Below are 23,067 nucleotides of genomic sequence, written 5' to 3'. Positions count from 1 at the left end.
CGTTTATGATCTTTGGGGTTAATCGACTCCTTGAAACCTCTTCTATGAACAATGCACGGCTGTAACCTCTGATTATATATAGTCAATTGTTTTATTAATCATGTTTTTCTATTAATAAAATGTTATTTTTATTATAATCCTGCTTAATCCTTGGGTACCGAGCTAGTCCTATTGCCTCCATTTGTACCATGGACATGTTTGGCATTTGTACCAGGGGCATGTTTGGCATTTGTACCAGGGGCATGTTTGGCATTTGTACCAGGGGCATGTTTGACAATTGTATACCAGGGGCATGTTTGACAATTGTACCAGGGGCATGTTGGGGGCAGCCCCAGGTATTTCTTCGGCATACAATTGTGGTGACACATTTCCCATAACAACACAACTGTCAGTGGCTCTTATCTCGCCTGCCCAGCGGTTTCACCAGTTAACCCCTTCCTTGCTGCACCTCACCAGCTTTTGCATTTAGCTCAAAGTTCTCAGCTGCAATAGAATAAGAGGAAGTGAAGCTCTGAAGAGGGAGGAGGAGGGAGGGGGGGTTGTTCATATCTATACATGCTTGACAAAAAAAAAAAAAAAAGATTTTCCACTGTAAAACTACCGGAGGCTAAAATGTTCAACATGCTAATTTGAAGTAAGCACGGGCCAATGGGGGAGAGGCGAAGGAAGGTTTGTGTGGGCGGGCAGTATTTGGGTGTTGTAGCCAGCCAATGAGGAGGCTGCAGGTAATGAACACTAATAAAGAGACGTTTAGCCGAGGCTCTTGAAGTGAGGGAGCTGTGTGTGTGTGCGGAGGAGAAACTTATGAGGGCTGATAGTCTCAGTCATGACTAGAAGGAGGAGGGCACAGCTGGACGAGTCAGTGTAGACACAGAGAGAGAGGCGGCTCCCTCACTACAGCTCACCTTACACCAGAGGAGGTACACAAGGTGCAGCGGGACCTCTCCACACACAACCATAGAGCAGCTCTCCGTACATAGAGGGACCTCTCCACACACAATCATAGAGCAGCTCTCCGTACATAGAGAGACCTCTCCACACACGACCATAGAGAAGCTCTCCATACATAGAGAGACCTCTCCACAGAGGACCATAGAGAAGCTCTCCGTACATAGAGAGACCTCTCCACAGAGGACCATAGAGAAGCTGTCCGTACATAGAGGGACCTCTCCGGACACAGCAAGGTCCCACCATGGACAGCGCGCACGCCAAGCCCGTGTGTGAGGTGCTCCGACACTTCGAGGTGAATGAGAACTGCGGGCTGAACAGCGAGCAGGTCCGGAGGAGCAGAGAAAAGTATGGAGCGAACGGTGAGTCAGTTCCCGTGTTGTCACCTCATAGTGATAGATTATCCTTTTAGGTGCAGGCTATTGACTTGTGTCACTTCTTCTTCTTACATGTGATCATTAGGCCTCTCTGCGAGGAGGATGTAAGGAGTGTAACTAGTGACAGAGGGTCCAGCAGAAGGTCCCCCATAGAAGAAGAATGGTTGTGTGTCATTAGATGTCCTGTAGATGTGTGTAGAAGCAGCACTGAAGGAGCCTTGCTGGACAGGAAGTCCTGAACAACAAGGGTTCTTCCCCCCCCCCCCCCCCCCCCCAAACTAGCAGAATAGGAGCTGCTCTACATTCATTGTCAAGACCTGACAGCTGCTCTTCTCACTTCCTGGTCCACCACAACAAACCAGGTTGCTGTTTAGGTCATACACATAACCTAAACATAACATCATACACATGTATTCACATCAGTCCCTGCCTTGAAGGAGCTTGGGTCTCTAACTCTCTCATTCATACGTACAGTACCATCTGATCCAACGACTCCTCATAGAATCAAATATGATCAGATCTAAGAAATAGAGTAAATATACATCCGGTGTCATCAATTTTAGATTTTTCAAGCAAAACTGATCAATCTAAGCCAAAATGATTCTGGTTGGTTTGGATGGAAAATCTAATCGTATGAAAATAGATCATTCGAGATGAGAAGTATATGGCACATCAAGCTGTCTTTTTGATCTTCTGATTTTATTGGACAGTAATGGCTGGTACATGTGATGAGATTATCGGATGAATGATTGTCCATTTTTGTTTTGCATGCTAGTCTCATATGGAAAATGAAGAGTTTACTAAAGTTCCAAAAATTTTCATATGAATCGGAGGATCTGGCATCGTACAAGAAAAGTTTTTTTCATGCTTGTCCCATTGGATAATATCACATGACCTCTCATTAACGTCTATCGTAAGATGTGTTCTAACGATCAGATTATCATATTATTGCTTCGAAAGAGTTATTTTTGTGTGGTGTGTGTTTTTTTTTTTTTTTTCCAATAGTGTGTGTGTGTGTGTGTACTGTTGACTTTAATCAGTCAACTGTACAATTGCATATACAATTGTTCCCTGTATGACCATTGTTGAGATGATGATACACTATATAATCTGTTTATACAATCCTCCTTTAGGCTGGATTCACACCTATGCATTTTTAGTGCTTTTTGCATTTTGCAGATTTGCACTACAGTCCATTTAACGTGTTTTCCTATGGAAGACGTTCTGTTGTGCAAAAAGCACAAAAAAATGCATAGGTGTGAATCCAGCCTTAGGCTGGGTTTGCATTCAATGGATGTAGTACACACATCTCTGGAGCAGCTCCAGTGCAACTTGCACAGGAGTCCTGTGCATCTTCTGATCCGTTTCAGGTCTGAATTCGGACCGAAATCTAATCTGAAATGGTGGACAGGTACGCATCGGACCCCGCTGTGAGCCGCTTTGTGCTGCAGTCTAAACCCAGCCTTAGGGCTGGTTCACACTCCGGAGTGCATGTGAATCACACAGTAGCGCTTAGCGGTTTGATATGTTGTTGAGATGACCATACAGTACATAATCTGATTGTGCAGTCCTCCTTTATGGCTTATTCACACTAGGAACTGCATGTGAATCACATAGGAGCACTTAGTGGTTCCTGTGTAATTTACATGCAATTCTGTGTAGTGTTTTTAGCCCTATTCATTTTGAATAGGCTGAAATTGCACTGCACTAAAAGTAGTGCATGTGCTACTTTTGGAAACTCGCTGCAACTGGATTACATGGTACTTTTGTACCATGCGATCTGGTGCAGGCAAACGCATTGCATTTGCGACCAGCCTTTAGGGTGTCAGTAACTTATTATTGACAACCTGCTGTAGATCAAACGGAGTGCGTGTTGAACACCATGCAGGAAACTCATGCACTGCGATCTGGTGTGACCACCCCAGATGCAGTCCAATGTATTTTGTAATATAACCCAGTGGCCTAAGTTCTCCCCAATGCAGTGTGTTCTAGTGCAGTCAACAAAGTGCTGCATTTTTCTTTTTTCTGTATGGGACACATGTGGTATGCAGCCAAGTGCACATTGTTCTCAGATTCTTCAAGTGTCCAAATTAAAAGCGAGGGGGGGGGGGGGGGGGAGAGCCTTGGAAGTCGCACATATCTGCAAATCCCCAAAGAAGGTGTATGACAGCCCGGGGGGGAGTGGCCTGGTTGGAGCTTGGGCTGAGACTGTCATACACCTTCTTATGGGGATTTGCAGAGATGCAACTTCCATGGCTTTTCCCTTTTGCATTACATGTCTAGAGCTGGGAGGAGCTCTGTACTTGTATGCACCCCAAGTGTATGCTACATAAGAGGACCTGGTGGAGCCTTGATTGGCAACGTGTCAGTTTAGTTTGGGTCATAGGGCAAAAGCACTGGAACATATCAAAAACACTTGTAAATGCATCTAGATCGCAGAAGTTGTGGTGCGCACTAGCCCTCAGAGTAGGTACTCACTTGTGTGGATTGTGTCTGCACATTTGCATGGGCACAGCAGGCCATTTATTTACAAAAGGCTGCTGTACCTATGAGGAAACACGGGGGGGGGGGGGGGGGGGGCCTCTGACACTTTTTTTTTTTTTTAAAAATGCAGGCACATACAATCAATTTTGTAGATTTACAATAACTGTGAAATCTGAGGACCTACCTAACTATCCAATTAATTTGTATCCTGTCAGGTAGGCCAATACTACACAGTTGTTGGTACATCTAAAGCCAATTATACAATCAGACTGGAATGTGTGTGTTGAGCTTAAAGGAGATTGAATAATCAGATGGCATAGTGTACAGCCGGCTTTATTCCCTGTTCACACCTGTGCAATTTATGGCATTGCGCAACATTGTCTGTGAGGCTCTTTCACACACATGCAATGCGCTTCTGGGCGGTTTGGAAGAAGGCGCAGGTTCTTCTGCAGGTACGATTTGGTGTCATAGCCTTCAATAAGGAGCTTTCCTGGAGATCCTGCCAGTAACAGCACTTTTTGTCATTGACTGGCAATGCTAAGCCACTGCCCTCCAATTAGCAGCAGCGTTGTCACTGTTGTATACACTCCTTCATTTGGCTGCCTGTCTGGCTTTTAGATGGACAGCCCAATGACTGACTGAAGGCACTTGCACGTCAGACTGACAACAGTGACAGTGGCTTACCGCTGTCACCCTATGACAAGCATTGCTTTCAGGAAAGATTCTTTTCCAGGATTTCCAGTAAAGGAACTGCAAGAAGTTGACAAAGTTTGCTGTATACTGTGACGCACGATGCCACATATAATGAAAAATAAATTTTGGGTTTACATACACTTTAAATGTACTTTAAGCAAAGAACAATACATATAATGCAGTTTACCAGTCCTCAGATGTGGTAGCTATATTTGTGTTTTTTTTATTTATCTGATGATCCCAGCGGTAATACACTCCCTGTCTAAGGTGACTGCGCTCCTTCACTATACTGTATGTATGGAGGTTCAGTGTTGTCACCCTAGGACAGGGAATGTTAGGATTACACAACTTCTTTTCTTAACATTGTATAGAGGTGTTCTCTAGTCCTCAGAGATACCTTGGCACAAGGTTACTGAGAAGAGTGCAGCACAATGTGCGAGAACAGGAAGTTTTGAGCTCAGATTTTTTTTTTTTTTGGAACTACCCTTTTTAATGCACTTATTGTGCCCATATTACACAGCACTTTTATTTGTATATTTATAGAGCGAAAGAGAGCAAATAATAAATGTTTGTTAGTGCTTACTTAGAATTTAATTTAAAGATTTTTTTTTTTTTCCTAACCTGGATCCTCAGACTCCGGATCAGAAGATTTTACTAGAGTGCCTTTTTGTCCTGTCCTCCTGTTAAAGAGAACCTGTTATTAGCAAAGAGCAAACCTTTCTTTCTAAAATGCTAGTTTCCTGGCTGTTCTGTTCTTCTGGTTTCAGTGTAGTACCTGATCTGGAATAAGATGAGGGCATCTGACTTCCTTGATCTACATAATTGGATTTATTTATTTCAAGTGCATATATAGTGATGACAATTTACGTAGTGCTTTACATATGTATTCACGTCAGTCCCTGCCTTGAAGGAGCTTGGGTCTCTAACTCTCATTCATACGTACAGTACAGGAATCAGTAATACAGCCTCTGTGTTTTGTCCTATAAGTTTGCTTTGAATAGAACAGAACTCCCTTTTTTTTTTTTTTTTTTTATATATTTGGCAAAAATTTTGAGAGGATGAAAATGTGGGAGCTGCATGACTATAAAAATGCATGCTTCTGGGCTTTCAGAGTGTTATTGGGTTTACTACCTTTATAAATCACTGGTTGACTGCATGTTTGTGCCAGTCAGGTTGGATATAAATACATTTTTATTTTTTTATTTTTTTTTTTTAATCAAATTTATTTTAATAAAATGCTTTTGGAGTAAAACAATATATCTGAACATAGTTTTCTATTTAAGAAACATTAATAATTTAGTTTATTTAGCATGAAATGGAGCTTGGTTATGTAGCATGAGGCTGTATATTCTGCAATACTTACATTTTTGGTAAAGTCATTCAATGAATGCAAGCTAAGATAACATGCACTGCATTGATGCATTCACACAATTTCACAGTAACCATGAGATAAACCAAATTTCAGGAATATTCCTTTTATCCCATTGTTTTGCAAACCTATGTACACTACAAACTGTATGAATCATTTCTGATATTGCTGTTTTACTCACCTGACAGCTTATTATTCTAAATAGGAAACCTTCAATTTGTTTGAAAATATTAAAGATTCCAACTACCAGCAAGAATAAGTCCTTACATGTAAAGTGCATCTGTCATTTTAGATTCATTCTGGCAGCGCCTGTTAGCGGGCATCCACTCGCCTGCTGCCACCATGTCCCCCACCTTATTGTGTCACTGCTACATCACCAGCCGTCCCATTAAAGTGAATGGGACTGTCAGTCATCAGCAGGTCATAGGAGGCTCTGCTGCGGAACAGAAATTACATTTACTCTTTAAAGGGCTGGAGCTCCTCTTTTGACTGGTTCCCGACTGGCCAATGCAGTTATACTGCAGCAGAATGGCACCCCAGGGTGAGCTGTATGTCGGCCCTTTAAGGCACTCTAGGAAGCGTGCGCCCGCAGCATGTACCAGGGCCGTTGCAAAAAAGAAAAAACGCAGGGGTGATCAAATTCCACCAAAAGAGAGCTCTATTTATGGAAAAAAAATTGAAAATTTAGTTTTGAGGTCAGTGTCGCACGACCGTGCAATTGTCAGTTAAAGCGATGCAGTGCCGTATCGCAAAAAATGGCCTGGTCATTGAGCAGCCAAATATTCCGGGGCTGAAGTGGTTAAGCAAGGGTGAGGATGTTGGACTCAGGACTTTTAAAAATCATGTCAGCAGCTTTTATGTAGCCCTCTTAACCCTGGTGTATTTAATTGTATATGTACTGTCTTTTTTTTGTGTAAACTGTTGGTACTATAAAATAAATGTATAATAATATTAATCATGTACCGGTAGGTTTTTTTCTGGCAGCAAGTTCCTACATAAAATTGTGTCCAGATGTAACGTTTGTGCTAATGTACCTTTTTTTTTTTTGTTTAGTATGTATGTGCCTTTTTCCCCCTAACCTCCTTGGTATTCAGAGGCAATAGCATACATTTACATTAAATGCTGTAGCTGTTAGCACAAATGTTTAGACAGTTTACAGGGTTAAATACGGTCCATACACAGGAGGCAGGAGCGTGGGTACAGATTTTTTCTATTTAATTTTTAACGGAGTGTGGAGTTGTGTGTAAGGGTCCATAGCATAACGTTTGGCTGATCTCATATCTTTAACTGCAGCATGTTTTGCACCAGTATGCATGAGCCCTTTTTGCGCGCCCACCCCCAAAAAATTATTGATAAACGCAACTTTTCGTGTCATAATAGATTTGTTTTCTGTATTTGTTTCAAGTACTCGGCACCTGTGGTGTTCAGAGGGTGCTGTCAGGTGTTAGTGCAAGGTCACACAAGAGCCATTGATGCTAGCAAATCTTTAAAGGACAAAATGAGTCAGCTCTATGGGAGAACATGGGAAGTGCTCGGAGCCTGTCAGGCAGGCAGCATATTTTCACAGATGTGAAAAGCTCTTGTGTGATTCTAGATGTAGGAGTTGTCTGATTCATACACATGTTTATGTAATAGTTCATCTAAAGTGGTGTTATCTGTGAACATATAGGCAGTTTCAAAACTGAAATGCTGTGGGAAAAAGAAAAGGCTATTGTTAGATGGTGTCTGTCATTTTCAATTTGCCTTAGCTAGAAGACAAACTTGCTATGTTGGCGCAGTTCTGTAAAATGTCAGTGTGAAACACCCAATCATTTAAATAATAAACGTCCTTTTATTGATGCCGTGTTTTAAGTAAGCATAGGTTCATATATTCCTATATTGTGCTGTGACCCAACTGAAAGTGTCAAACAAAATGCATCCTTTTTACTTTACTATTCCAGGCAAAAAATGCAAATGGGGGGAGGGGGGGGGGGTGTATTTAACCTGTTTTTAATATCAGGACTTGCTTTATAATGTTACATACATAAGCCACGATCTTCAGCAAGATTATTAATAAAACCTTGAGCAAAGGAAAAATAGTGGTGTTGGCTTTCATTCAATAATCTGCTCTTTGCAAATGACAGCTGGAGTCTCATCATAGCACCACTTTTCCTTTCTGTTAGGTTTCTTCAAGCGTTGCTGATTCATAGCTAGTCATGTTTAGATTAAAAAAATGTCCCCCCCAAAATCTTTATAAACACACAGCCAATAAAAATGAAATATTGGAACAGTTCTTTAACAAAAATGTATTCCATCTTTATGAATATGTCAACATATTGCTTATAGCTGCAAGTATTGACTTGGAAAATATCCCTGGTATCTTTTATTTCCATTTTAAGCAGCTGCCTTTGGCCCATAGGTGCTCCTGTAATGGAATATGCACATTGTTGTTTTGCATATAACTGTTCATCTATTCTTAATTACTGTGAAGAGAGCAAGCAGACTTTTGCATGTAGGTAGGTAACAAATACTAATAGTATTAAGGAATCTGTATTGCGGGATTTGTGACCGCTTGTGTATCCTCCCCCTTCCTCTTTTTATTTTGTAATCAGTTCAACTTGACATGTATAAAGGAATCGCTAATTCACTGTATAGTAGCGTTTCTCTGATACAATACTGGTGCTGATAGTAAGCATTTGCATGAGTACTTGTACTTGTGCAAATGCTCCGATACTAAAACTGAAAACTTCAAATCCAGACTACCTGGGTTCACATGTGTGTAGCTGGTTTCAATGCGACTTGTAAAAATCTGGTGCAAATTTTTAAAGTGTAAGTCACTTTAAATCGCACCTGAACCAGACTGAAATTTGTACCTGACTCTTTTTAAAATCGCACTGTGGCTGGCACATACACTATTCTACCAAAAGTATTTCGACACCTGCCTTTGCATATACATGAACTTTAATATCATTCCCCGTCTTGGTCCATAGGGTTCAGTATTTAGTTGGGCCACCCTTTGCAGCTTCAACTCTTCTCTACTGGGAAGGCTGTCCAAGAGGTTTAGGAGTGTGTCTATGGGAATGTTTGTCCATTCTTTCAGAAGCGCATTTGTGAGATCGGGCACTGATGTTTGAAGGTGTCCTTTCGGGTTGAAGTCAGGACTCTATGCAGGCCAGTCAAGTTCCTCCATCCCAAAATTGCTCATCTTTGTCTTTTATGGACCTTTCTTTGTGCACTGGTCCAAATCATTTGGTGGAGGGGGATTATGATGAGGTGGTTTTTCAGGGCTTGGGCTTGGCCCCTTAGTTCCAGTGAGGGGGATCCTTAAGGTGTGGGGGATACCAAGGCATTTTGGACAATTTCATGCTCCCAACTTTGTGGGAACAGTTTGGGGATGCGCCTTCCTTTTCCAACATGACTGCGCACAAAGGTCCATAAAGACATAGGTGAGCAAGTTTTGGGGTGGAGGAACTTGACTGGCCTGCACAGAGTCCTGACCTCAACATGATATAACACCTTTGGGATGAATTGGAGCTCGGGCCAGGCCGCCTTGTCCAACATCAGTGCCTGACCTCACAAATGCGCTTCTGGAAGAATAGTCAAATGTCCCCATAGACGCACTCCTAAACCTTGTGGACAGCCTGCCCAGAAGAGTTGAAGCTGTTATAGCTGTAAAGGGTGGGCCAACTCAATATTTAACCCTACGGACTAAGACTGGGATGCCATTAAAGTTTCTGTGCGTGTAAAGGCAGGTGTCCCAATACTTTTGGTATTGTTTGTGAACAGCCGGCTTGGTTTACATGTCGTGTGGATTGGATGCAGTTCAAAACGCATCCAATTTGCATATATGGGAACCAGGGCTAAAATGGGTATTGGTAAATGGTATCCGTGAGTACTTGAGAAGAAGTATCAATACTTTTAACACCTGTGTATTATCCATGGGTAGTAATGAGGAAGACACACTCACACTCACTCTATCTCTCATACACGCGCTGTATGCTCAGGCTATCTCTAGCACCATCCTATGAACAGGTGCATAAATGCCTACAAGGGGCACTCCCTGTGTCTGTGGGTGGTGTCGTTTTTCCTGCTGGTATAATGTAGAGCAACTGACACTTAACATGTTCTAATGTGCAGTGTGTGAAATGGGAATGCTAGCCAGTTTTTAGCCCAGCAGAACTGTAATTAATAGAATATGTTACCTGAAGCATTGTGTTTTTAAGCTTGTGAAATGGTTTATTGGGCAAATTGCCCCACTGTTTCTACAGATGTTATGACCTGCAAGTTCCTCATACTAATTTTAAATCTGAATAGTAAAATGTTTTACTTGGTGTTTAAAACTTTCTTTTGGTAGGCATTTACTTATTCTGTAAAATTTAGTGCATGACTAAACCCAATAACTAAAATGGCATGTACACTTTAACTAGTTGGTGTAAAATCATAAGTCCTTACAATATTTGATATCAGCTGTTTTAAAAAAAAAAAAGTTACTTTTGAGCTTTGAAGATTTCTGTTCAGGTACTTTCTGTAATGTGGTAAATGGCTCTTGTTTTCCACTATTGATAAATGACGGTGTCAACATATATTACGTACGGTTTACTATTTTTTCAATATCTCAAAACTCACCCTATCCAAATGCCATTGCTGGAGCATGTTCCTGTAGACTGGAGTTGGCTGTATTTTCTATATTTTTGGTAAAATAAAAGGAAATTGCAGCCAGTGAGCAGGGAAAAGCTGCTGTGTGTGTGTGTGTGTGTGTGTGTGTGTGTGTGTGTATATAAACACTCAGCATGACTCAGGATTGAGCCCATGTGAGTGCCACCATAGCAAGCGGTTCACTATGGGTGCACCTGGCAGGGTGGGAGGATCCTCTCCACTCACTGCTGTCACATTTTAAAATCCATGTGGCTGTGCAGGACTCTGCTTTAGTCTAGGGGTCAAAATGGTTGTAATCTATTGATCTGGGGTATGTAGGATGGTTGCTTTATAACAAAGGATATGCCACACTCCATAGATGGGGAAACAAAGAGAGAGGATAAAATTGTGAAGCACAAACTACAGGATACCTGGCAAAAACAGGCATCAGTGAGAACATTGGAGTCCGCCGCTTAATGTGCGTTCCACGGAGGCGGAAATTGCCTCAATGGTAACGTGAACCGGAAGTGCGTCAACGTGTTTCGCCCCTCCAGGGCATCATAAAAGGACATCACTTCCGGTTCCTTGTAATCAGTTTATACCTGAGGGGAGATCATTCCACCCCTCTGAAGAGGGAGAGACCAATTATATGGTTAGTGTAAACATACACCAACTTCTTCCTCAGTAACATAATTTCCTTTTGCCAGATAAATAAAAATCTTTAATATAAATAAAAGCCGTAATGGCAAACATGCCATTTGGCTAACGTATTACAGCAAATCACATAATGCTATAGACATCATGAAAGACTTCCAATACATGATTATAAAATGACAAAATTTGATCAAATAGAATTTGAATAAAATTAAATCAAAATAATAATGAAAATAAGATGGGGATAAAAAAAAAAATGCAAATAAAAATGTACATATACATAAAGACATATGTTCGAAAAAATACATGATCAGCTTAAATAAAGGGGAAAAAAAACCTTTAAAAGTCGTTACCAATTGGACAAAAAGCAATTGAGATCAATGTTGAGGCCATGAAGACTCAAAGTAGGAAGCCTGTGGATCCATCGAGTCTCATTCTGTGAGCCATTTTAAGGTTGGATCCTCTCCAATGCTCCTCTACTCCTATCTATCCCACAGAATGTAAGGCCCTTGGGATCTCTATTATGAGACAATCTAAAGTGGTTGGACACACTGTTATGCTTATAACCTTAACATGCCTTATCCCCAATTTCCTTGTGGTCCTCCCCACATATTGAAGACCACAAGGACAGGAAAAAAGGTACGTAACGTGTGGTCCCACAGGTAATGCTTTTTTGATTTCAAAACGACCTACCCTGAGAGTTGGAGCTGAAGGTGGTTTTCCTTTTCCTGTGTTTGGATGTCTTGCAAATCACACATTTGCCACAACTGAAAAAAAAAGTTTGGTTTAAACTTTTGCATAGTAATCCATTATGCTTTACCTTTGCAGGGAATCAAAGAGGAAGCAAACCCATTAGGGTTTACTTCCTCTTTAAGAATTAATTTAAAAATGGCTATTGCCTCCATCAAACAAGATATAGATTAGTTTGTCAAATATCGCACTAGGTTTATGTTTGCCCACTTTTTAAAATAATATATAAATACAAAATATTACAGAAAAATTTAGGTTTTATTACTCGGGTTCATTATCTATATCAGTGATTGTTGTGATTCACCTGACTTTCTGCTCATCAGCTATCCTTGTTAGTGTATTTTTATGTGTTGCCCATGACCGTTCCTCTTCCACTGTGGCCCAGGAAAGTTAAAAGGTTGTATACCCCTGGTGTAGATGATTAATGTGAATTTTTAATGGTAGAAACAGCAACTGGCAAAAGCCATGCTAATTATACTGCTAACAGAGCAGAAACCTTTCCATGATTTACCACAGAAACCTAACTGGTTTGCAGTAAAGTTGAAAACTTGCAAAAAAAAACAAGCTTTTCTTCATTCTTTTAGTCTTGCTTGGTTGTGAAAGTAGACACCTGAAAGATTATGCATTGCAATAAGCTGTCGGTGTTACTAAACCCACAACAGTAAAATCTTTCTGTATATGCAGAATAGCTTGTTATGTGAACGGTTGAACTTAGGGGGTTAATCCTTAGTATTGTGGAAAAAGGCTCTTTGATCCTGTATGGACAGATTCCCCCCCCCCCCCCCCCCCCCCCCACTGCAGTCTCTCTTCTGGCAAGGCCAGGTAAGACAGTAGTGTAGTACTGCTGCACATGCTCAGTTTGATCTCTATTGCTGTTTTAAGCTGAACTTTTCAGGTCACATGCATGATGTTGACATCACACATGTTGGTGCGTATACAGATCCTAAATGACCGCCCAGTCCCTCCCTCCCTCCTTCATGCCCAGTAACTAAAAAAGAACACAATGGGTGGGATGTCACATCTTGTTCTGCCTCTCATAACCGCATGAGGACACAGGCTGTAGTGGAAATCTGCTCCTACCTGAACACTCAGCATTCAGGCAGACCCTGCAGTTTATCACAAGACCATGGTATACAGATCAGCCAAAAAGGTGTATATTGTGACAGCATTATAACGTAAAAAGGTTTATAAGTTGTGGGCACTGGGGGGGAATGAACAATTTTTTTTTTTATTTTTTTTTTTTTTTTTTATATTACTGCGTTTAGTAACACTTTAAGGATGATATCTAAGTGGATTTAAACCCGTTTCATGGAATTTTGAGCTGGGCACATATATCTGCAGTTTTTTCTTATCTCTCTTCAAAGCACTAAGTCCAGTGGCTTTCTCCTGCTCAGTCCTTATGTTATCAGCATGACAACTTGACAAGTTCTCCGTCAACTGTGATAAAACCATCCTGAATTTTGTGTCGTAGGAGGTTGCTATAAATTAGCATAAAGCTGCTCTATTCACCGCACAGCTCTGCAAGTTTTTGCCTGCCTGTGTGTGTGTGTCTTTCCTCCAATCAGCTGTCTTGTCTGTATGCCCAGACTTCACTTCCAGTGCTGAACAGGAAGAGAAAATCTCTAACACAAAATTAACTTTTTAAAGATGAAGACAGCAGATATACATGTAAAACTTATGTAGGAGGATTTGTTTCATCCGTGTATCATCTGAGGCTGTTCACTTCACTGGGCATATATTTGAGGGGTTACATCCACTTTATTCATACAGTACATCAGCGGTTCTCAACCATGGCCTCAAGTACCCCCAACAGGTCATCTTTGCAGGTTTTTCTTTATCTTGCATAGGTGATTTAAATCTGAGTCAGTGGCTTGGTATTTTGGCCAGCTATTTTATCTAAGAAATTCCCAAAACATGGCTAGGGTTGAGAACCACTGCAGTACAGGACACATGATGTGTATTAATAATAAACTATGGGTTATATGCAGCCTGTCTTCAGGTGATTTGGACACTGACAAAAAAAAACTTGCTTGGGCCACTCCTACTGCACACCCATGTGTGACTCCAGGTTTTTCTTTTTTTGCTAGTGTCCTTGAGTGATGGCCCTATTCTATCCTCTTCTTCTCTGGAAAAGTAGTTTTTATTTTAACCACTTGACAACTGGGCACTTAAACCCCACCCCCCCCCCCCCCCCCCTCCTGCCCAGACCAATTTTCAGCTTTCGGTGCTCACATTTTGAATGACAATTACTCAGTCATGTAACGCTGTACCCAAATGACTTTTTGTCTTTTTTTTTTTCCCACACATAGAGCTTTCTTTTGGTGGTATTTGATCACCTCTGGGTTTATTTTTTGCTCTATAAATGAAAAAAGACCGAAAATTTTGAAAAAAAAAAAAAAAAAAAAAAACCTAATTTTCCTGTTTCTGTGATAAAGTTTTGCAAATTATTAATTAATTCTTCTTAAGAATTTGGTCACAATTTATACTGCTACATATCTTTGGTACAAATAACCTAAATTAGTGGATATTATTTGGTCTTTCTGAAGGTTAGAGTCTACAAGCTCTGGTGCAAATCATACAAAATTGATCACATCTGATGTACTGGTGGCCTATCTCATTTCTTGGGACCTGAACAAGCCAGGAAAGTACAAATACCCCCCAAATGACCAATTTTTTGAAAGTAGACCAAGGTATTTAGTAAGAGGAATGGTGAGCTTTTTGATGTCATTTTTTTTTTTCCCCACAATTCTTTGCAAAATGAAGGTTATTTTGCTTTCCCCCCCCCCCCCCCCCCCCCACACAATTGTCATTGTAATAGGTTATTTCTCTCACTTGGCAAGTGTATACCACAAATAATGCCCCAAAATAAATTCTGCTACTCCTCCCGAGTATTATGATACTACGTGTGGGACTTTTCCACAGCCTGGCCACATAGAGAGGCCCAACATGCAGGGAGTACCATCACGTGTTCTAGGAGCATAAATTACACATCTAACTTGTTGACTACCTATTACACTTTTGAAGGCCCTGGAGCACCAGGACAATGACATGTGACACTGACGTGGCACTGACGACATGTGACACTGACGTGGCACTGACGACATGTGACACTGACGTGGCACTGACGACAGGTGGCACTGACGTGGCACTGATGACAGGTGGCATGTGACACTAACAGTGGCACTAATATGTGACACTGATGTGGCACTGGGGACAGATGGCAGTGGGGACAGATGGGCACTTTATTTTCATTTTTTATTTTTTTCCACTAACCACTGCATTTCTCAGTGGTTCAGCTCTCCCTCCTCACACGCTGTCTTTGTGTGAGGAGGGAGAGCCGGCGATGAGAGATGATCTCATATGTTTTACACATGAGATCATCTCTCATTGGATACTCTGTAAACGGCCGCTGTGATTGGCCATTTACAGCGATCTGTGACTGGCTGTGACCAAGGGACACGGCCAGCACAGAACTTCCCTGATGCGGAGCACGCATTGCGGAAGTAAACAGGAGGACGTCCAGGGATGCCCTCCCGGCAGTTAGCGTCTGCGCTGTAGCCGTGTTTTGGCTATAGCGTGGTCGCGAAGTGGTTAAACTATTACTTTTTTATTTATTTTTTGCCTTTGACACTCCTATTAGGATCTGACTGCTTATTGCCTTAAGTTTTCTGTACCCTTTGATATTACCTTACCATACTCGGATGCCACTGTGTGGAATCATCAGCCTGTAATGTTTGCGGATTCTGCTTTGGATGCTTACTTTGGCACAAAAGTGTAATGTGTGTAGTTATCAGGGTGCTATACAGGTCCAGGGCTGTGGTCAATTTCTATGGCCCTTAGACCTTGATGATCCCTTTGGGGGGGGGGGGGGTGTGTGTGTGTGTGTGTGTGTGTGTGTGTATGTCCACTGTGAGGGACACACCTGGACCACTGGGATACATCATTGTGATCAAGGTTAGTCCAAGTTTCCCTGTATGTTGGCCCTGCTTCATGTCTTTTATACTTGTTTATAAACTACAGCCCTTTAATATTTTGAACTACTTGACATTTTTCTACAGTGTTTAATTTCTTTATCGCCCTATAAGTTCTTCCAGTTTGACATCTGCAAGGTCCTGTTCTAAGAAATCCCTCTTGTGTGCATTGGGGCTTTTTGTGTCAAAAATCTGTTTATTTTAGAGGTGTAATGAATGGATGAAAATGGGATAAATGCTCTATCCATTAACTATGGGATTGTTAAATGGGCTCTGGAATCTACTCTACTCAAGGAAGGCAAACAATGTAAGGGGACAGACATTGACACTAGCTGTTCTGGTATGCAGTTACACTTAAAGCGATTTCTAAACCTAAAACCAAAAATTTAATATATTGCAGTTTACTAATCCATTACATGGGATTAGTTAGGCTTTTTTTTCCCTTGGTGCTCTGGCCAATAACACACCTTCTGTAATAGAGTGCCTCCACTCTGGATGAAGGGGACCATTTGAACAGCAGCATTGTCCGTCTGGGGCAAGGGGATTGTTAGATGTACTAGCAGAATTAAATACACTAACCAAAAAACATTAAAAAGCTTATGAATTGCATATAGAATTTCAATGCATTTTGGTGTGTGTGTGTGTGTTTTGATTACATTTAGGAGGAGTTTGTAAAGGATTGTCTAAAGTTTTCAGAACTCCTCCCCCCCCTCCTTTATTATTATTTTTTTTTTTATTGTTTCCTCCCTTTTGTGGTTTCCAAGGCAGGGGTGCTCAATCTGTGTGGTCCGCAGAGCCCTCTGAGGGACTTGCGACCTCGTTCTTTGGGATGGGGGGGGTCGTTGATAGTTACAAGACTGATGAACAACTTGCCGACCCGCTATCCCAGAACATCAAAGTTCATGGAGTCGGTGCCCACAGAGGAGGAAGAAGAGGGAGCCTTTGGCTCAGTCTTAACAGCCCAGCTACCGTATATACTCGAGTATAAGCCGAGATTTTCAGCCTCTTTTTTGAGGCTGAAAGTGCCCCCCTCGGCTTATACTCGAGTCATCGCTGTCTGCCCGCTCGATCAGCGTGTCGAGCAGACAGACAGCGGCCATTCTATTCAAAAGCCGCGCCTCCGGCTCCGCCTTCGCCTGTGATAGGCGGAACACTGAATTTCCCAGCAGCCTGTGTTCCGCCTATCACGGACATCGTATCATCCTCGTACTACGGACGAGGATGATACGACGTCTGTGATAGGCGGAACACAGGCTGCTGGGAAATTCAGTGTTCCGCCTATCACAGGCGAAGGCGGCGGCGCAGCTTTTGAACTTTACAATGGCCGCCGACGAAGAGGGCACGGGACGGAGGCAAGGGAAGGCACGACACGGGACGGATGCAAGGAGGCAAGTCACGGCACGGGACGGAGGCAAGGCACGGGACGGAGGCTCGGGACAAAGGTAGGCTGGACACACACACACACACACACACACACACACACACACACACACACACACACACACACACACACACACACACACACACACACACACACACACACACACACACACACACGGATGGAGACACACACACACACAGGGATGGATGGATGGAGACACACACACACACAGGGATGGATGGATGGAGACACACACACACACAGGGATGGATGGATGGAGACACACACACACACAGGGATGGATGGATGGACACACACACACACAGGGATGGATGGACGGACACACAGGGATGGACGGACACACAGGGATGGACGGACACACACACAGGGATGGACAGGCATGTCTCACCCTCGGCTTATACACGAGTCAATAAGTTTGCCAGTTTTTTTGGGGGTAAATTGGGGGCCTCGGCTTATATTCGGGTCGGCCTATACTCGAGTATATACGGTAACCTACAGGAATACCACAGGTGCACTGCATGGGCAAACCTTAGCACATCAGTCTAAGAGCGACCTTATAGGGGGCTCGGCACCGTAAGGGCTCATTTACTTTTGCAGTTTAGGCCGACCATACATGGTTCAAAGTCCAAAAGAAGAATGTTCTTTCGAACATCTTTTCAAATAATTTTTGTTCACATTTGGCACCATTAGTGAGCCACAGCAATTGCCGTTTTTTTATTTTTTTTTTCTTCTCGCAACCATCGAAATTTGAGGGATTGGGCATGTTGAAAAAAATTTAAAACCCACTTTTCTAATCAATCTAGTGAGAAATATAATTGAAAAAGGAATGCGCATGAGCACAAAAAAAATTCCCAGGAAGAAAAGATTCCCGGCCGCAAATTCATTTCTGAAGAGGTGAAATTGAAGGCATGGTTGTTCGAATTTTGAAATTTAATGGTGGCATTATCGGTTCACAAGTGAACGCATACACAATTCAAATCAATTATGGCCTGCATTAGAGGGTGGTAAAATTCCATTGTTCGTCTCCCAAAGCGGCTTACCAAGTCATTTTAAGTGGCCTTCGCTCTTTAAAAGGTTGAGCACTGCTGATCTAAGGCTGGCCATACACGGGTTGAAATAAAAAAAAAAAAAAAAAAACACTTTTCTAAGAATCTTTGTTCGAATTTTGCACCATTAATGCACCACAGCAACGACCAGTTTTTGTGTGGCCATCGAATTTGAGTGATTGGGCATGTTGGACTTTTTTTTTTTTTTTTTTTTTTTTTTTAAAGATTTATGATTTTCTAATTGGTGATTCGATAGAAAAAATATATTCAAAAAAAATAAAAAAAATTGTGCATGAGCACAAGAGAAGAATTCCTGGCCACGAAAACTTTCTGTAGCAACATGTGGTGAATTTGGGTATTCTGACTGGACATCATATGATTATCTGTCAGAATGCGCCAATTGTGGGGCTGCACAGCGACATGATCTCACCGGCTGTGTCCACGGGATGATCAGTCCGAGTACTGGCTCACTGCTGGTACTATGTGACCGCCGTGACCAATCACAGCAGGTCTCATGATAGTTCTTAGCTCTGGCCAATTGCAGCTAATCAAAACACTATCAGTTTCATTCGGTAAAATGCTTGCTTATAGCAATGTAAAATATATATATATATATATATATATATATATATATATATATATATATATATATATATATATATATATATATATATATATATATATATAATTTATTTATTTTTTTAAACAACGGGCGGTCCACTTTCAGATAAAAAATGGTCTCTGCAGCAAATTTGCCACAGGATCACTTTATTTTTTATTTTTAATCAGCGGTAGGAGAGGTACCCGCTGCTTACCGGAGCCGTTGGTAGTGGCGGAGACTATTGGGTCCTTCCCCCTCTAAGGCATGAAGTCGAGTGAGGGAAAAGATGGGCCCCCACTTGGCTCCATACCATTGGATGACGGAAGTGAGGTCAAACGTCACTTATGCCCAATGGTCTTAAGGGGGATTTTTTTTTTCTTTTAATTGGAAAAAAAAAAACTTTTTATTGCTTTAAGTGTAAATGTGAGATCTGAGGTTTTTTTGACCCCAGATCCCACATTAAAGAGGTCCTGTCATGCTGTTTTTTTTTTTTTTTTTTTTTTTTTTTTCTTATTACAAGGGATGTTTACATTCCTTGTAATAGGGATAAAAGTGACCCAGAATTGTCCTCTCAAACTCGCACGCAGAAGCGAACACATACACAAGTCGCGCCCACGTATAAAAACGGGGTTCAAACCACACGTGAGGTATCGCCGCGATCGTGAGAGTAATAATTCTAGCAAAAGGTATGTAACTGTAGCTGTAACTCCTAAACTGGTAATCTGTAGAAATTTTTAAACGTCGCCTATGTAGATATTTAAAGGTCAAAGTAATTAACGTCAGCCCAATTTTTATTTTATTTTTTATAATTCAAAGTGTATTGTTTCCAAAAAAAATTGTGCTCGTAAGACCGCTGCACAAATACAGTGTGACATAGTATTGCAACAGCCGCTATTTTATTCTGTAGGGTGTCTGGGAGAAAAAAAAAATTGGGGGTTCTAAGTAATTTTCTAGCCAAATAATCCTTTTTTTTTATTTTATTTTTTTAAACAAGTTTGAAAAAATAGGCATTGTCCTTAAAGTAATAAAGGTTCCCTTTATTTAAAAAAAAAAAAAAAAGAAAAAAAGTCATACCTCCACTGTGCAGCTCGTTTTACAGAGTGGCCGAACCTCGTATTCTGGTGTCCTTCGGCGGCTTTCTCAGCTCCTCCTCACATCAGATACTCCCCCAGGAGAAGTGCTCTCCTGGGGGGGTTACCTTGCGGGCGCGCTCCCGAGTCCATAGACACGGAAATTCAGGACTCTGCCTAGGCAGCCGCGTCATTGGATTTTATTGACCGCAACGGGAGCCAATGACTGCGCTATCAATCTATCCAATCAACAGCCAAGAACCCCTAGCAGAGAGATGGCGCAACCCTGTGGGACAAGTTTGAGGGTTCAGGTAAGTAAAACGGGGGGTGGGGGCCGGTCACTGACGGGTGTTTTTTTTTTTTTAACCTTAATGCAGAACCTTTACAACCCCTTTAAGTAGCATGCCATGCCTCTTACTAAACACCTTGGACTGTCTGCTTTCCGAAAAGGGGGTAATTTGGGGGTATTTGTACTATCCTGGCATTTTCAGGCTTGAAGAAATTAAATCGTCAGTACATCGAGATTGATCAATTTTCAGATATATCCTATAGCTTGTGGACTCTAACTTTAACTTTTACACAGGCTAAATAACCTTCACTGATTTGGATTATTTTCACCAAAGAAATGTAGCTAAATACTCTTTGTTATAAAATTTTGCAAATCTTTATTCATACTTTTAGGTCAGACACTTTTTTTTTTTTTTCAAAATTTTCAGTTTTTTTGCTTTTTAAAAAAAAAAGTAGAACACCCAGTGGTTATTAAATACCACCAAAAGAAAGCTCTTGAGTGAACAAAATTTATAAAAATTTTGTTTGGGTAGTGTTGCATGACCGTTCAATTGTCATTCAGTGTGACAATGCTGAAAGCTGAAAATTTGCCCAGTATTGAAGTGGTTAATTTTACGGTAGAATTTGGTGCTGGTAAGATGAACAAAAAAATCCATGTAAACTGATGAAAAGTAACATGAAGGCAGCCTAATTTTTGTCTATTAGACCATTTGCTTGTATGTTGCAGGACAGGCATTTGGTTTGCAAGGGACTTAGGCTAGGTTTACACTAGCCTGCATTGTGCACTCAGGTTGCAGGTGAGGGAATCTCGTCGATAACTGCAACCAAACCGCACTGGTCTTGTGAGGCATGCAGGGCCACCGTTCATTCTGAATAGCACCCCCACGCAGCGCGAACGTGGATGCAGGAGCCGCATGGTCAAAGAGATAATACAGCTTCCCTGCGGCTGCTCTTTAAAAAAAATAAAAATAATGCACTTTTTTTTTTTTTTTTTGTGCACTTTCACACAGCACAGCAACCCGTTCAAATTAATGGGCTGTTGTGTTCAAACAAACGCTTGAACCTAGACTTTCTAAGCTTCAGTAACACACAGCAAATGCCTTTTCTTTCTACCTGTATGATCTAGACCCTATTGTAGGGGATACCTGTAATTTTGAGATCTATAGAGAATATGTGAGTTTTTTTAAAAGCCACTCACAGTAGTTATTGATGTAAAATATTGTGTACACTCCCCCCCCCCCCGGTTTTTAGAGCGTTATGTTTTTGCATTTAAATGTAGGCCCTTATATATGCTTGCTGCATTTAATAAGTAGCGTATATTTGTTTTGTTGCCTATTTGCTTGTCTTAGGCAGTCTGCTATGTTAATATGCTGAATTTCCTGTTTCTTTATCCAGAATCTTAGTTTATTTCCATAGGGTTTGTTTTCTCTTTGGAGGTTCCTTTTTAGTATATTACTTGCAACCACTGTAAAAGTATACTAGTTTTGCATGTGCTAATTTCCCTATAAGCAAAAATTATCTTATTTGGCTTCAAAACGAATCATTTATTTGCATTGCAAAATAATCTAGGGTATGTTTTACAGATTATACTCTGTATATGTAGCCTAATGTTCAGATGCTAAGTGCACATTTTTAACTATCTGACAAATTAGGTATTTTAAATGTATCAACCCAAAAGCAAGTGTTTTTTTTTTTTTTTTTTTTTTTTTTTTTATATTGCAATTTACCTTTTACCTAGATGTGATGGCTGCATTTGTTTCCTTTTTAGGCTTTTTTTTTTCCTTCTATTTTCATCTAATGATGCAGCCAGCAAGTCTCTTGCCTTTGAAAAGCACAGCAGAATGTATCAGTTTACGTGGTTGAGAAAAACCTTTAACGTGGTAGGGGTGTATTTTATTCATGCAAAACCTGTTATTCCAAAAGGGGAAAACAGCTGATTGCTGTAACTGAATCATTGATTAATTTATGCTCAAACATTTAACACTACCCTCCCCCCAGACTGACCATGTCTGGTTTGCTGCCTCTTCTCATTCCTCCAGAGTTGTGTCTCATTAATAACTGGGAAGAACACCAAAGAAACTGATGCAGCCACATCTAATGATTGGTAAGCTGCAATATAATAAATTTTTGGGTTTAATAACGCTTTAAAGTGGTTAAAGCTGAAGTTTTACTACAAATCCCTCATACTCAAATCCCTCAAATCCCCCATACTTACCTGAGCCCCATCTGAATCCAGCAGTGGCCCCCTGGATATCTCCCTCCTGATTGGATGAGATGCAGCAGCCATTGTCAGTCACAGCCAGTGAGGCAGGGGTGGGGCTGAGCTGCATAGAGAGCCAGCAAGCGGCTTTCTATGGGGGCACTTGGCAAGGGGGAGGGGTCCTAAACACCAGCAAGGGTCCCAAGAAGAGGATCGGGACTTCTCTGTGTAAAACAATTACGCAGAGCAGATAAGTCTGACAGGTGTGTGTGTGTGTGTCTATATCTATCACTTTAACTTTAGTTTGTTCAAGGTTGAATGGCAATTCTTTAAATTTAACAGGGTGGTTGGTTTCTGTAGGTTTAAAATCACTTGTTGCTCAATCAAAGTTGAAAATTGTGTTAAAACCAAATTCTATTTTTTTAATACCTCCCCATCCTGAGGATCCCTCCGATGCTATGCCTACATTATGTGTAGAATACTTTTTTCCAGCAGAATTTTTGGGTAGTCGCATGATAAACCTTTGTCCTTTTCCTCTACTTCCTATGAAAGCTGTAGCCAGTACTGAATTCTGCAGAGGATGTTGTTTAATATAGTGAC

General features: G+C 41.2%; 1 protein-coding gene across 1 annotated transcript in view; it reads left to right on the top strand.

Moving 5' to 3' along the window:
* Window positions 1-756: 756 nt before the first annotated feature.
* Window positions 757-23,067, top strand: part of ATP2A3 (ATPase sarcoplasmic/endoplasmic reticulum Ca2+ transporting 3) — a 311,056-nt gene continuing 288,745 nt past the window's right edge. Inside the window, exon 1 of the mRNA XM_077482351.1 lies at window positions 757-1,310. Coding sequence (XP_077338477.1) covers window positions 1,193-1,310 — 118 coding nt within the window. The 5' untranslated portion in view covers window positions 757-1,192. The remainder of the gene's footprint in view (window positions 1,311-23,067) is intronic.

Source organism: Lithobates pipiens, unplaced genomic scaffold (genome assembly GCF_037356315.1).
Source record: "Lithobates pipiens isolate NorthernLeopardFrog02 unplaced genomic scaffold, aLitPip1_a1.2 Scaffold_16, whole genome shotgun sequence".
Taxonomy (NCBI): domain Eukaryota; kingdom Metazoa; phylum Chordata; class Amphibia; order Anura; family Ranidae; genus Lithobates; species Lithobates pipiens.
This window is presented reverse-complemented; position numbering and strand designations above follow the sequence as displayed.